Genomic DNA, 15,435 nt, shown 5'->3' with positions numbered 1-15,435 from the left:
ACCCATGTCCTCAGCTCTATACACAAAATCCAAGTGACAGGTTCCCTTTAACACATAAAATACAACAAGATTTAAAAGACAAACTGGAAAAAAAAAAGTGCTTCATCAACAAGAATGGATTGGCGGGCAGTATCGGGGTGACCACGTCCGTGTGTTTAATACTGGATGTTATTGATGGCCAGCTCAGTGATGAATCCCAGCACTCGGATTAGGTAGTCCTTACTGAGGAACTGAGGAGAAAACACAGAATAAGAGAATGTCAATGATGGGAGTGCTAGAAATACTATATATAACACCAACAACTTTACTCACTCTATGGTTGTGGTTTTGCGGATACCAGCCGTGTGCAGTCCGCATTTTGCAGAACGGAACAACTGGCCCTTAAAATAACAGTACTATCCTTGGCCGTAATGCGGACAGTAATAGGATGTGTTCTATTATTTTGTGGAACGGCCATGCGGACATGGAATACACACAGTCATTTCTGTTTTTTTCCGACCACATTGAAGTGAATGGTTCCGCATACAGGACACAAGTTTTCCGGTATTGAGTTCCGTCATAGGGGCTCAATACCAGAAAAAAACGCTTCAGTTTTGTACCCGTTCATTGTCAATGGGGACAAAACTAAACTGAACGGAATGCTCCAAAATGCATTCCGTTCCGTTGCATTCCCAAACCGCAACATATTGTATTTTGCCTTCTGTCCTGGCAAAAACTGATCCGTCATGACCCCCAATGCAAGTCAATGGGGACAGATCCATTTTCTCTCCCACAATAGAAAACGGATCCATCCTCCATTGACTTTCAATAGAGTTCAAAACTACGGGTGCACCGAAATTCCGGCAGCCGAAAATATCGGCCGAAAATGTACCTAATCCATTTCGGCCGATATTGTTACATATCGGCCGAAAATATGGGGTGTGGGATTTGTCACCCACCAAGTAGCTCACCATCTGCGGGCGGGCGGTTGTCACTGCATCTTTATTTTACCTTACAATCGTGACGCTCCAGTAACAACTCTGCAGGCAGAGCGGAGGGCGGCGTAACGTCACTTACTCACGTGACGCGCCTGCTCTGCCTCCTTCATTCATAAAGTGGGCGGAGCAGGTCCGTCACGTGAGTAAGTGACGTTACGCCGCCCTCCGCTCTGCATGCAGAGTTGTTACTGGAGCGTCACGATTGTAAGGTAAAATAAAGATGCAGTGAGTGATGCTGTGAGCAGCAGGGCCGGGGCTGTTATGGGTAGGGGGATCGGTCTGTGCACTGTTATGGGGAAAGGGATCTGTGCACTGTTATGCCCATAACAGTGCACATATCCCCCCCTCCATAACAGCGCCACCCACAGATCCCCCTCTCCATAACAGCGCCACCCACAGATCCCCCTCTCCATAACAGCGCCACCCACAGATCCCCCTCTCCATAACAGCGCCACCCACAGATCCCCCTCTCCATAACAGCGCCACCCACAGATCCCCCTCTCCATAACAGCGCCACCCACAGATCCCCCTCTCCATAACAGCGCCACCCACAGATCCCCCTCTCCATAACAGCGCCACCCACAGATCCCCCTCTCCATAACAGCGCCACCCACAGATCCCCCTCTCCATAACAGCGCCACCCACAGATCCCCCTCTCCATAACAGCGCCACCCACAGATCCCCCTCTCCATAACAGCGCCACCCACAGATCCCCCTCTCCATAACAGCGCCACCCACAGATCCCCCTCTCCATAACAGCGCCACCCACAGATCCCCCTCTCCATAACAGCGCCACCCACAGATCCCCCTCTCCATAACAGCGCCACCCACAGATCCCCCTCTCCATAACAGCGCCACCCACAGATCCCCCTCTCCATAACAGCGCCACCCACAGATCCCCCTCTCCATAACAGCGCCACCCACAGATCCCCCTCTCCATAACAGCGCCACCCACAGATCCCCCTCTCCATAACAGCGCCACCCACAGATCCCCCTCTCCATAACAGCGCCACCCACAGATCCCCCTCTCCATAACAGCGCCATCCACAGATCCCCCTCTCCATAACAGCGCCACCCACAGATCCCCCTCTCCATAACAGAGCCAATCATTAAAAAAAAAGTATTTTAAAAGTATTTGGGCAAAAAGGCAGTTTCGGTTTCGGTTTTCGGTCAAGGGCATCCTGAATTTTCGGTTTCGGACCAGAATTTTCATTTCGGTGCACCCCTATTCAAAACTGATCTGTTTTCGCTATGTTAAAGATAACACAGCCAAATCCGTTCATAACGGATGCAGACGGTTGTATCACCAGTAACAGAAGTGTTTTTGCTGAACCCTGCCGGATCCAGCAAAAACGCTAGTGTGAAAGTAGCCTAAGTGTGCCATAAAGGTCCAGTTGGAACAACCCCTTTAACCTCCATGTTATGTCTACGAGACCCAGAACACACCAGTTGGGTCCAGATAAACCATGGGAGCCCTGGTCCTGCGGCTGTCAGATGGGCACTAAGATGTGGCCATATTTCAACCTTAAATAATGGAGCGCACAAAGCACCGATAGTGTCTGCCTTGTAGCGTTAAGTGGATCTTATATAAAAATTATCTTTTTTTTTTCCAGGCCAGGATTTGGGCAGCAATTTGCTAATTATTTCACCCTACATAGGTGTCAGTCGTACAAAAACTAAGCTTCTCTCAATGCAAAAAAACAAAACTGAGAGGGACCCATGGCCCAGCATTGCACGAGAAGATCGTACCTGGATTGTTCCCAATGACCAACCCATTATGGTTTTGACAACTTGAAATGGTATTCCAATATTAGACATTTAGGCCAATTTCACACCAGTGAGTTTTCGTCCAGAGTATATGCGCATTGGTTTCCATCGATCTTTTAGTTTAGGAAAAAGCGCAGCATGATCTATCTTCAGCCACTTTTTCACCCAGAACTGGTCCATTCAAGTCAATGGGTCAGTGAAAAAAAACAAAAAAAAAAAAAAAAAAACAAAAACAAAAAACCCCCCCCCCTAAAAAAACCGAAAAAAAATTAAAAATAAGAAAAACTGACAGCACACGCATGGTGTCTGGATGCAGTCCGTTTTTCACTGATGGCTGCTAGCAGAATCTGTGCGTTATCCTTCAGTTTTTCTTCAAGCCCATGAAAAACAGATGCAATCCTGACGGGAAACCAACTGAAACACTGAACCAAATTGCAGACTAAACTATTTCAATATACCCCGACATGGTCCGTGTCGCCACACAATCCACCTCTGTGACCCCACTCATCAGGAGTCCTCAATGGCTTAGGCCTGCCAAAATAGAGGTTACTTCTCCAGAAAAGTGGTGGACCTCAGAGGAGGGTCCTGTGGGCATGTCATAAATAGACATAGTCAGAAAGTTCCTTCCATGCCCAAATCCACTCTACACGTAATTTTCAGCTGTAGACACAAGTTAACATGGAGGGACCACACTTTTATCCCCAGTACATTTCTGAGACAAATGACCTGGTTAACATGGTTAAAATAAAAGGCTTTCCAAGTATTAAAGGGGGTATCCCACTAATTACATTATTTTTTTTCCAACTCATCTTGAGGACTCTTCCCTTTTTGTTGGTGGGCAGCAGCTCACATGAGAGTCAAGCATCTGCATCTCCCAGGAGGCATTGCAATTAGCTCTTGTAATCCCTTCCTTCCCTGGATAGAAAATAGCCCCTGACATACAACCCCAGAGACGCATAGAAAATTGCAGGGGCACTACATATTATTTCTTCACCATGTAATCACTACACCAGCCCTGAGGGGAAGAAGGGAGCAGGGAAGCTACTGAGCATGTCAGTCCACCTCTGAATGTGGGTGAAGGTGGTCCAGAAGGAGAAACAGCAGGGGGCGCCACCAGAGGGGAAAATGTACATTAAAAAAAAAATATTTTTTTTTTATGGTGTGTATATTGCAATAGTTCTTCACTTGCAAAGCTCCATTCATTGCACAGGATGGATTAGATCATGGCGCTGTTGGGATGACCTGCCCCATGTCAGCCATATCTTCTGATCCTACAGCCGATATTCCACATAGGCAGAGGGTAGCGCGACTGCTCTCCTCTCTAATTTTATAGACTTCCATAAAATCAAGACATTAAACAGGACAAGTTGCTGTGACGCATTTCGGGCTATTACATTTTTAGCCCTTCATCAAGACAAAAACAAACTTAAAACCTAACTTTTATACACCGACATGATCCGCCCACTTGATTGGTTAATCATCCCCACCGGAGATCCACACCAAAATCGGTGAATAGGATTCGGCAGAGGGGAGGAGAATCCAGCCAAGTGGAACAAAGGCCCAATACAACTGAAGAATGTTACTTATATTGCAAGGTTAAATCCTGTTTCTTCGGTAGACACGTTCCAAGATTAAACATCCAATAAGTTTCCCTGCTAAAAAGTTTCTGTCTACGACCTCCACCCCTAATCGGTATAGTTACTCTTTCAATGCCTTGCACAAAAAAAGCAGAGGTGTCACCTTTGTGAACAGACGCAAAATGTAATGTGGCCGCTGATACATTGCGTGTTGAAGAATGCGGGACGTCACTCAAATGTTTTTCCGTATTCTGACCTTGAGCCGATTCGTGGTACATCCCACATATTGCAGCGTGCAATCTCGACAGGTGATGACATATACAACATATTCAGTATTGCAATTTATATATTGTCGCAACTCATGCGTACTACCATTAGACGTGGAAGCAATATTTTTTACTAACTGACATATGTGAACAGCAAATGCACTTTTTACTTCCACATTTGAAGTTACCCTTTGTACACTGGTTCACTCAAACCCCGTACATAGCATCGATTCCGTTTTCTCTTCTTATACTTTCTTCCATTAATTTGTTTATTGCTTTCGGTTTGAGTCAACACAAGGGAGTCCCTGTTCTCTTGTCTGGGAAGTTCTCTAGCTCTATGGATACTCTCCACTGAATTTCTCCTAGTCTGCAATCTTGCTGAAATATATCAGAAGCCGCCCTAGAGAAAAGATTAAGGGTAGAACAATTTTGTTGAGCCCTCAGCATTTCCCCTCTGGGAATATTCCTGGCAACATTAGGGGGGGGGGGGGGGGGGGACGACGACAGGATGATGCATGGAGCAAGGTGTTCCCCACAGTGATTTTACGTAAGTGCAAGTATGAACCATATGACCGTCTGGATCCCCCCCCACAGGATTGAATAAGAAACAGGATTTAACCTTGCAATATAAGTAACATTCTTCATTTGTATTGGGCCTCTGTTCCACTTGGCTGGATTCTCCTCCCCTCTGCCGAATCCTATTCACCGATTGGTGGGGATCTCCGGTGGGGATCTCCAGTGATAATACACAGGGCTCGACATGTCGCTGTTAAGCTGCAGGAAGTCTGGAGAGAACAGATAAGACTGTGCCGTGCTTATCCTCAGAGAACAGTCGCACCCGAGAGAACAGCAGGAACCATACTAAGGCCCAATAAAGTAAATAGCTAAGGCCTATATTAGGCTACTTTCACACTAGCGTTCAAGTTTTCCGATATTGAGTTCCATCATAGGGGCTCAATACCGGAAAAAAAACGCTTCCGTTTTGTCCCCATTCATTGTCAATTTAGGACAAAACTGAACTGAATGGAATTCTCCAAAATGCATCCCGTTCCGTTTAGTTGCCTTCCCAGACCGGAGAGCAAACCGCAACAGGTTGTATTTTGCTTTCCGTCCTGGGATGCAACCGGATCTGTTCATAACGGATGCAGATGGTTGTTTTATCAGTCACTGAAGCGTTTATGCTGAGCCCTGCCGGATCCAGCAAAAACGCTAGTGTGAAAGTAGCCTAACACTGGCCAGATCATCACCAACATCAGTAGGAACGCTCATTAGCGATGATCTGCCTGTGTAAAAGTTCCGCCGATTACCCGATGAACAAGGCAATTGGGTAAACGCATCTTTTATGCAGGCTACAAAATCATCCTTTGCTGGTGGCGGATTGTGCCATTTAATCACGGTCTGCTGCCGGCAAATATTAATTCTGTAGGGGGATGAGCGATGGCATTAGCGATCGCTCCTCCCCATACTGTGGAGGAGATCATCTAATAGCAGCGTCTCCTCCACTGATGAGCAGGTGCTTGTCAGGAAGGAACTCCTCCCTCCTGCAGGTCTATACAGAAAAGTGACATACCTGGTAGGACATCCTCCACGGCCTAGGTCTTACCTGCAGCAGGAGCTCCACTTACTGGGGTGCACCGCCATCACGCCTGGCCTGTCAAAGTGCAGAGGGTGCGGCAGTTGCAGAGAGGACAGAGCCTCTAGGTGTAACCAGAGGTTGCAGTAACGGCTGTACAAGCGTTCAGTGCATTTTACTTTTCCCTTCCATTCATGAGCGCAGTGCGCACTGCAAACAGTGTCTGAATTAACCAATAAAGCTCCGTACAGCGAGGAGCCGTTATTGGTAGGTTTGGCGGGCTGCCGGACCATCTGGCACACCACTCTGAAGCGGCAGCGCGCAATTTAATTACACACGCACACCATCTGCACGGGGCAACTCTAGTAGCGGGTAAATAGAGATCACCATGTACACAGGTCCTAGGGCAGTGCCCGCCCTCCGGCCCCGCTACCAGTGAACATGGCTGCCGCTGTGCCTTCAGCTACCGGGTATCAGTAACATCTTTGCAATATTTGTATTCATCTGTCGTGTATGTGCAGAGAATGAGTCGTGCCAGTGTGTGTATGCTCCAAGGAGGAGGAGGGGGCAGGCCCCTGGCACTGCTGTTCTGAAGTGGCCCTCAGAGGCAGACAGTGGCAGGAAGGCTCGTGGCCTGCTGTGGCTCCCAAGCCTCTCTGCAGCACTTGTGCAGACACATGCTGGAATTGAAAGCACAGTCTGGATCTAGTCACTCTCCATAGCGCTGGTTCACTTCCATGTTATAGGTCATATGTGTGTGTGACACGTCATAGAATTCACTGGTGCGGACAAGGAGGGGGTCCCAGTGCACCCAAAGATGCCTGTAGCTCCCATGGATCTCCGTGCAGCTGTACGCCGCCTATAACCAGAGGGCTGTTGCAGCCCACTCTCTCGGTCACGGGAGCCTTCCCTTTTTATGAATAGTATAATTTCTAATTTGGTTATTTGACCATAATACGTCTTTTTTCAATGTGCGCCCACTGCTGTTTTGTGCTACAGTGTTAGGGCTCATGCACACAGCCATATATATTTTGTGGTCCGCAAAAAACACAGAGGACATCCGTGTGCATTCCGTATTTTGCTGAACAGAAGAGCTGGCCCTTCAGTATTAGTTGGTTATTTAAGGAGATGAAAACAAAAGTGAAGTTTTAAATCAACAGTACATTGAAAAAAAGACGTATTATGGTCAAATGACCAAATGAGAAATAATACTATTTATGTTAACGTCCAACGTGCTGAGAGGTCCTATTTAATTTGTATCTGTATAGTTTCCCTTTTTCTGACCGACGTGTCTGACTTGTGATAAAGTACAGAGAAGGCCCGCAGTATTGGACTGTACTTTATCACTTTGCTATAATTGCCCGGTGTTATTTAGACCAGTAAGGCCTCTTTCACACGGCCGTTGCGGGAACATATGCGATTTTTCCGCGCGAGTGCAAAACATTGTAATGCATTTTGCACTCGCGTGAGAAAAATCGCGCATGTTTGGTACCCAAACCCGAACTTCTTCACAGAAGTTCGGCCTTGGGATCGGTGTTCTGTAGATTGTATTATTTTCCCTTATAACATGGTTATAAGGGAAAATAATAGCATTCTGAATACAGAATGCATAGTACAATAGGGCTGGAGGGGTTAAAAATAAATAAATTTAACTCACCTTAATCCACTTGCTCGCGCAGCCCGGCTACTCTTCTGTCTTCTTTTTTGCTGTGTGCAGGAAAAGGACCTGTGGTAACGTCACTCCGGTCATCACATGATCTTTTACCATGGTGATGGACCATGTGATGACCGGAGTGACGTCACCACAGGTCCTTTTCCTGTAATCAGCAAAGAAGGAGACAGAAGTGAGTTCAATTATTTATTTATTTTTTAACCCCTCCAGCGCTATTGTACTATGCATTCTGTATTCAGAATGCTATTATTTTCCCTTATAACCAGGTTATAAGGGAAAATAATAAAATGATCAGGTCCCCATCCTGATCGTCTCCTAGCAACCGTGCGTGAAAAATCGCACCACATCCGCACTTGCGGATGCTTGCGATTTTCACGCAGCCCCATTCACTTCTATGGGGCCTGCGTTACGTGAAAAACGCACAAAGAGGAGCATGCTGCGATTTTCACGCAACGCACAAGTGATGCGTGAAAATCACCGCTCGTGTGCACAGCCCCATAGAAATGAATGGGTCAGGATTCAGTGCGGGTGCAATGCGTTCAACTCACGCATCGCATCCGCACGGAATACTCGCCCGTGTGAAAGGGGCCTAATGGTTCCTCTGCATGAATACTCCCTTTAGGGCTCGTTCACACCACTGCTATTTCTGTTGTTCTGCCGTTAGATGAGCAGAACAAAAAAAATAAAAAAAATAAACGGAAATGCCGGATCTAGCATATAACTGATAGGAATAGAGCTGAAAAGACTCCATTGACTAATAGAGTCTGTTCTGTTTCCATTCGGGTTCTTGTCTTTTTACCAGACAAAAAAAGTCCTGCATATCAGGCTATTTGGTCCAGTCTGACAGAATCTGCGACAGAGGCCCCGAACGCAGATGTGAACAAGCCCTTAACATTATGTCGGCCTGCATATTATTTATTTGTATCACTGCAACTTTTGTGCATCGGGTAAAAAAACTCCTCAAAAATGGTAAGAGGAGTATTTGTACTTGTTGCTCCTAGAGGCTCATTTGCCTATATTAAAAAGGGCTTATCCAATCCCTATAATGACCCCCTCAATTAGGGATGAGCGAATTTCATATTTTGAAATTAGTTTTTGGTTCGGGTTGTGGTATAATGTGAACTGCGTTATGGATTCCGTTACCACGGACCATAACTCAATTCTATTCCGTTATGGTTCGCGGGCACTTCATATAGGTTATACTTACCCCACTTCCCGGAACCAGCGTCGCTCCTCATCCCGCACGGCTGCCGCTGCATCTCCCCGCCACACAGAACAAAACTCCCGGGGTAGGTAGTAGCGGGATGGGCAACCAATAATCAGGCCGCGAGACGGGAACAAGCCTCACTAGCGTGACCTGCGAGTATTCTCTGCATTTCCAGAATACACACAAACACACACACTAATATTATATATATATATATATATATATATATATATATATATATATATATATATATATATATATATATATATATCTATCTATCTATCTATCTGTTTCCCTGCTTACCACCGCGACTGCACTAGACAGGACCAGGCTTGATGAGGTTTTCAGAGTGTGGCAGTTGCAGAGAGAGCAGAGCCTCTAGGTGTAATGGTAACGCCCCCGTTGCTCCTAGAGGCTCATTTGCATATATTATCATTTTTCACAGCAATTCTGCCACATATGAACATGGGACCAACACGGATGCCTTTAGCTGCCAAGCGCACATGTAACAGATCAGCCAGTGTCATAGGGACAGAACTGCTGACAGATGCCCTTTAATGTAGCACATAAAATCCTTGTCGCCCTGTGCTGCTGACAAACAGAATCTATAAGGCCTCTTTCACACAAGCGTGACAGATTTGGTTCGGATGCGTCCAGTGAAACTCGCACCATTTTGCAAGCAAGTTCAGTCCGTTTTGTCTGCGATTGCTTCAGGACGCAATGCGTTTTTCACTTAAGTCCCATTCACTTCTATGAGGCCAGGGCTGCGTGAAAAACGCTGAATATAGAACATGCTGCGTTTTTCATGCAACGTAGAACTAATGTGTGAAAAAAACCGCTCATGTACACAGACCCATTGAAATGAATGGGTCAGGATACAGTGCGGCTGCTATGCGTTCACCTCACGCATTGCACCCGCGCGGAAAACTCGCTTGTGTGAAAGAGGCCTTAAAGGGAATGAACAATTGTAGTAATGATCATTCATCCCCATACATTGCTGCATGTAGATGCAGCCAACGAGTGGGCAAGGATTGGGAAGAAATATTCCTATGAACACTCGTTCCCAATCATTGCCCACTATCATCCTGATAAAAGGGCCCTTATTCTATATCTTGTCCACTGCTCATCTATATCAGTGCTAGGTTTTGGAACTGTAAATCACTCACCTTCACTTTTCCTTCACAATGCGCCGACGCCACAGATGCCGTCACCTTGATGAGCTGGGTTGCTGATAAGTGGATTCTAAAGTGTCTGAAGAAATGCGAGTAAAGACATTGGAATAAATTGTCCACTTCCTCCAACGTGACCTCGTCCTTTGATTTATGAATATTTTTCCATAAAGTCTTGAAGTCCTCTGCGTGGATGGCATAAGAAATGTCCATGCGAGGTTCGACGGGCACAGAGAAAACAAGCTCTGTGGCCGACACTGATCCAGACACGTCATACCCGGTCCACATCGCCGCTAGCCACGTAAGGTCCTGAGAACTGATCACCAACTTGCCAAAACAAGAGTCAAAGTTTCTTTGGAACCACGTACCTACGATGGCCGTGAGCGCCTCGGAGCCGTTATACAGGAAGAGCGGGAGGCAAGTAAAGGTGTCTGGTATCACCTCCAATAGATCGTCCTCTGTGTACGTCCCGCAGAACCAACCTGTCCACACAACCCGGTCCTCTGTGCTTGCCTTGGTGAGAGGAGGCTTGGATGAAATCTTGTGGAGAGAGAGCAAGAAACACGGGGAGAATTTGAGGACATAATGCATTAGCTTTTTACCATGTATGACACACATCACAGGCTAAGGAACAGAAGTAGTAGTGGGATGCAGGACACACATACTATCCATCTGCTATGGTGTTCTACTTAAAGGGCATCTGTCAGCAGTTTTGTACCTATGACACTGGCTGACCTGTTACATGTGCACTTGGCAGCTGAAGGCATCTGTGTTGGTCCCATGTTCATACTTGCCCGCATTGCTGAGAAAAATGATGGTTTAATATATGCATGTCTAGGAGCAACAGGGGCGTTACCATTACACCTAGCTCTTCTCTCTGCAACTGTTGTGCACTCTCCACTTTAACAGGACCATCATAGTGAAAACAGCACATGTCTGGCCCTGTCAATCAAAATTGCGGTTGCTGAGAGAGCAGAGCCTCTAGGAGTAAAGGCAACGCCCCCGTTGCTCCTAGAGGCTCATTAGCATATATTAAACATCACTTTTCTCAGCAATACGGACACATATGAACATGGGACCAACACAGATGCCTTCAGCTGCCAAGCGCACATGTAACAGGTCAGACAGTTTTATATGTACAAAACAGATGCCCTTTATAACTGGAGCAGGTTGTCTCCGGTATCCACAGGATAGGTCATGTCAGACCACTGGGGTCTTATTGTTGGGACCCCATGCAGTCCTTAGAAGTAGGGGTCCCCGAATCCCCTTTTCTGAATGGAATAGAGGTATAAATGCTGATCCGCAGCTCCATTTACTTGTATGGGACTGACAGACTGTGCACGGTCAGTCCTATAGAGATGAACGGAGTGGTGGACCGACACAGCTCTATCCAGAGAAGGGGACTTCTGGTCTCAGGATTGCTGGGGTCACTGCAGTCGGACCCCCAGAGATCTGGCATTTAACACCTATCCTGTGGATACTTTTTGTGCGCTAAACTCTTTATAGGGTTTGTCAGTGAATACATCATTTCTAATAGGCGCCAGCAGCCTGCCTTCCATAGTGAAAGACCATACCCATCTGCTCTCCGCTGTTCTGGTCCATGCCAGGGCGGAAGAAAACACGCCCCAGACTGGAAGACAGGAGCCAGCGAGGAGCAGCTAACCAGTAGGGGAGGCAGGCTGCTGCCACCTGTCAGAATTATGTATTCCCAGAAAACCCCTTTAAAGGATTCAGTCTCAGTAACTTTAGAATGACATGTTCGAACTTTTTTTTTGTAATCAATTCCTCAAAATCTCTGATTGCTGTCAGTCAACATCATTGCTTACTTCTAGTGGGTAAAACAATCTATCAAAAGCTAAAAATTTAAACCAGAGATGATATTGGTACATTTATGACATCCCCTATATCACCTTTCATCTATAAGGAGGCATAAAACAAAAAAAATAAACCAAAAAATCCCAAAGCAGCTGAACCCCGGCAGATCTACGATGCAAGTTTTGTAGACCACGAGGGCTCTTCCCCGTTTGTGGTCTTCGGGCTCCATTTCACCGGGTCATCATAGCAGTTGTCGTCTCACCTGTATGAGCACAGCCAGTGGATCTCTGTCCTTTCCTTTAAGTCCAGGTAAACAGGAAAATGTGGCTTTTAGGTTCAGCTCTGAGCCCACTTCAACGGCAAGACCCTTCTGCTTCTCGGCAGCTATGTGGGCAGACAGGTGCTTGGAATACTCTTTCAGTCTGGTGTATGAGAAGTTATACATCGGGGTCACGCTGTACAAGGTCCATTGTTTTTGAAGGAGCAGAGCAGCCTGTGCCGGATCAAGAGTTTCCTGAAAATACAATTAATTTACACATCATTACATATCATTTTGTATCAATTCTTGTTAATGCGGTTGTCCTTTCGAGTTACCTTTATGCAATGTCAACTAGCAATTTAAAGGGGAGGTTCCCCTGGGGGTCTCTAGGGCAAACCTGCAGAAGGAATTATACTTACCTGAACCCGCCACTGGCTCCCAGGCTCCTTCGCTCCAAGGCTGCATCTCTCAGGTCTTCCCACATCCACATCTGGTTTGCAGCAGTGACGTGCTTCCCTTACTTCATGTGATGCATGGGAGACACATCACTGCTGAAACCAGTAAGCGAAGGAGCCAAGACCCAGCGGCAGAGATCAAGTAAGTATGATTCCCTCCGCAGGTCCAGCCACCCTGGGGGGTCTACCAAAGAACAACCCCTTTAGGGCTCACGCACACGACCGTTTGAGGTTTTGCGGTCCACAAAACTCAGATACCGGCCGTGTACATTCTGTATTTTGCGGAACGGAACAGCTGGCCCCTTATAGAACAGTCCTATCCTTGTCCATAATGCAGACAATAATAGGACATGTTCTATTTTTTTTTTTTTGCGAAACGGCAAATCAGACATACGGACACTGAATGCACACAGAGTAATTTCTGTTTTTATTTTTTTGTGGCCCCCATTGAAGTGAATGGTTCTGCATAGGGACCAAAAAAAAAAAAAAACGAATGGACAAAAAATACGTTTGTGTGCATGAGCCCTTAAAAGAGGAGCTGTCACCTCTCCCGACACGTCTGTTTTAGTAACTACTTGTATTCCCCATGTAATAACATCTTTTCAAGTAACTATGGCGTGTCATTCTTCTATTATTCCTACTAAAAGTTTATGAATTGCCAACTGGGTGTTGCACAGTAGGACTTCGAACTGGATGGACCTTTAGGGCTCATTAACACGACCGTAGCCTGTTTCGCATTCCACAACTGGCAGATCTGCAAAAAACACGAATACTGGATGTGTGCGTTACACATTTTGCGGAATGGAACGTCCTGGCCTCTACAGAACAGTCCTATCCTTGTCCGTAAAACGGACAAGAATAGGACATGCTCTATTTTTTTGCAGGTGCCAGGGAACGGACAGCAAAAGGCAGGAGCTCTAGCATACCACCATTTGAGTGACAGGCGCACCGCGCTGAACCAGTACTGCAGCCCCTTCATTCTCAGGATCAGACCCCCACCAATCAAAGGGATGGCACATAAATAAATGATAAAATAATTGTACGGGCTTCACTTGCCCCTATACAGGCCCATGCTGTGCAAGAGAAGTATATCAGCACTGTGTAATGCAGGGGTCAGCAACCCTGCACTCCAGCTGTTGTGAAACTACAACTCCCAGCATACACAGCTCTTCAACTGTTCTCTGAACACCCATAAAAGTGAATAGACCATGCTGGGAGTCATAGTTTCACAGCAGCTTGGGTGTTGAAGATTACTTACCTCTGGTGTAGTGGGTACAATAAAAAATGTATATATATTTATTAAGAAAAAAATAAATTAAAAAAAATCTACCTCCAAGGGGGTGAACTGCGGGATTTTTCTTTTAGACAAGCTTCGCAATGCAGATCGTCGACGTGCAGAGGTCAAGCTTCCGGGAGGATACCTCGAGCTGTGAAAATGACGTGCCGATGACCTACTTCTGGGGGTTAACACCCCATCGCTAGGCGTTTGCATGTCCTGCCCAAAATAAAACAATGTCAGTCACTGTACAGTATATAAAACATCAATAGGGACAATTCAAAGGGTCAAGGTTTGAAGAAAAAATAAAAAATAATAATTTGAGCATTCCCCTCTTCTTGTTCTAGTGATTGGTGGGGGGGGAACACTCAAACCTCCACCAATCAGAACCTCCGATGGGTCGCTAGAACATATCAAAAGTTTTGCCATAGTTCAGTTACACGACGAAACGGATGACAATCTTGCTGAAAATGTGATCGGCCAGGATGGAAGATTTTGGCTGTAATGATCAGCTGAATTTGGCCCATCCTTCGCCTCTCTGCTTTAGGGAGGTTTCTCAACCCGCAATTTTACTCCCACCTGTACAAATGCCTATTCCAGTTCGCAAAACAGACAAGGATAAGACGTGTTCTATAATTTGCGGAACGGCCGCACAGGTGACATTTTTCGCAGCAATGAATGGGTCCGCGTACCAATAGCAAAAAATAAAATAAAATGCTGGTTGGACCCAGACAGGCTTTTTTGCAGATTGCACAAGGGTCCGATTAACTCTATGGGTTCCACGGATGTGATCGGCGTTCTCTGCCTCCGTGTGTCCATTCTGCAAATGACAGAACGCGTCCTATTCTGGTCCATATGGCTGACAACTGACATTTCTAGTAACAGGAGTGAGAAAAATGCAGATCACACGCGGAAGGAGTCCGTATTCTGCAGATCTGCTGTAAACGGTTGCGTGCATGAAGCTTTATTGTATGGATAATCCAGGATGAGCCGTCTATGGAATGCAGATTCTGGCATACGCCGCCTCCCCGGTTGCTATGGGTAACACATCCAGTTTTCCCTGCACCCTCTATATATAGGAGCCCAATAATCAGCCAGTAACAGGTTTTCTTAGCCCTGAGATGCAGACATATACAGTACTACCACCCAGGACCACCACCACAGCAGGCTCCATGTCTCAGCAGCTCCCCCTGCAAGATATACTTGCATGCGACAAATAGGCCCTTACAGCAGTGCAGGAGAAGGCCGCTCCAGCTTGCAGCACACAGCAGTCTCCGTCGCCGCTCCGTATACCCCGTACGTTGTACAATCCGTCGCCTCCACTTTGGCGGTTACACTTTTTTTCAAATCCCCCCCTGAACTTTCCGGAAATTACCGCAGCCCACAGGGAAACGAGGCGTGGAACGCAAACCAAGACCTCGT

General features: G+C 46.4%; 1 protein-coding gene across 1 annotated transcript; it reads right to left on the bottom strand.

Annotated features, from left to right (window-relative positions):
- Window positions 1-63: 63 nt before the first annotated feature.
- CENPL (centromere protein L) lies at window positions 64-15,360 on the bottom strand. The gene is made up of 5 exons (XM_040407227.1): window positions 15,242-15,360; window positions 14,068-14,232; window positions 12,286-12,537; window positions 10,206-10,748; window positions 64-230 (listed from the first exon to the last, which is right to left on the bottom strand). The coding sequence occupies exons 2-5, from the start codon at window positions 14,227-14,229 to the stop codon at window positions 156-158; spliced, it is 1,032 nt and encodes a 343-aa protein (XP_040263161.1). The 5' UTR covers window positions 14,230-14,232; window positions 15,242-15,360; the 3' UTR covers window positions 64-155.
- Window positions 15,361-15,435: the final 75 nt, after the last annotated feature.

Source organism: Bufo bufo, chromosome 9, assembly GCF_905171765.1.
Source record: "Bufo bufo chromosome 9, aBufBuf1.1, whole genome shotgun sequence".
Classification (NCBI taxonomy): Eukaryota; Metazoa; Chordata; class Amphibia; order Anura; family Bufonidae; genus Bufo; species Bufo bufo.
This window is presented reverse-complemented; position numbering and strand designations above follow the sequence as displayed.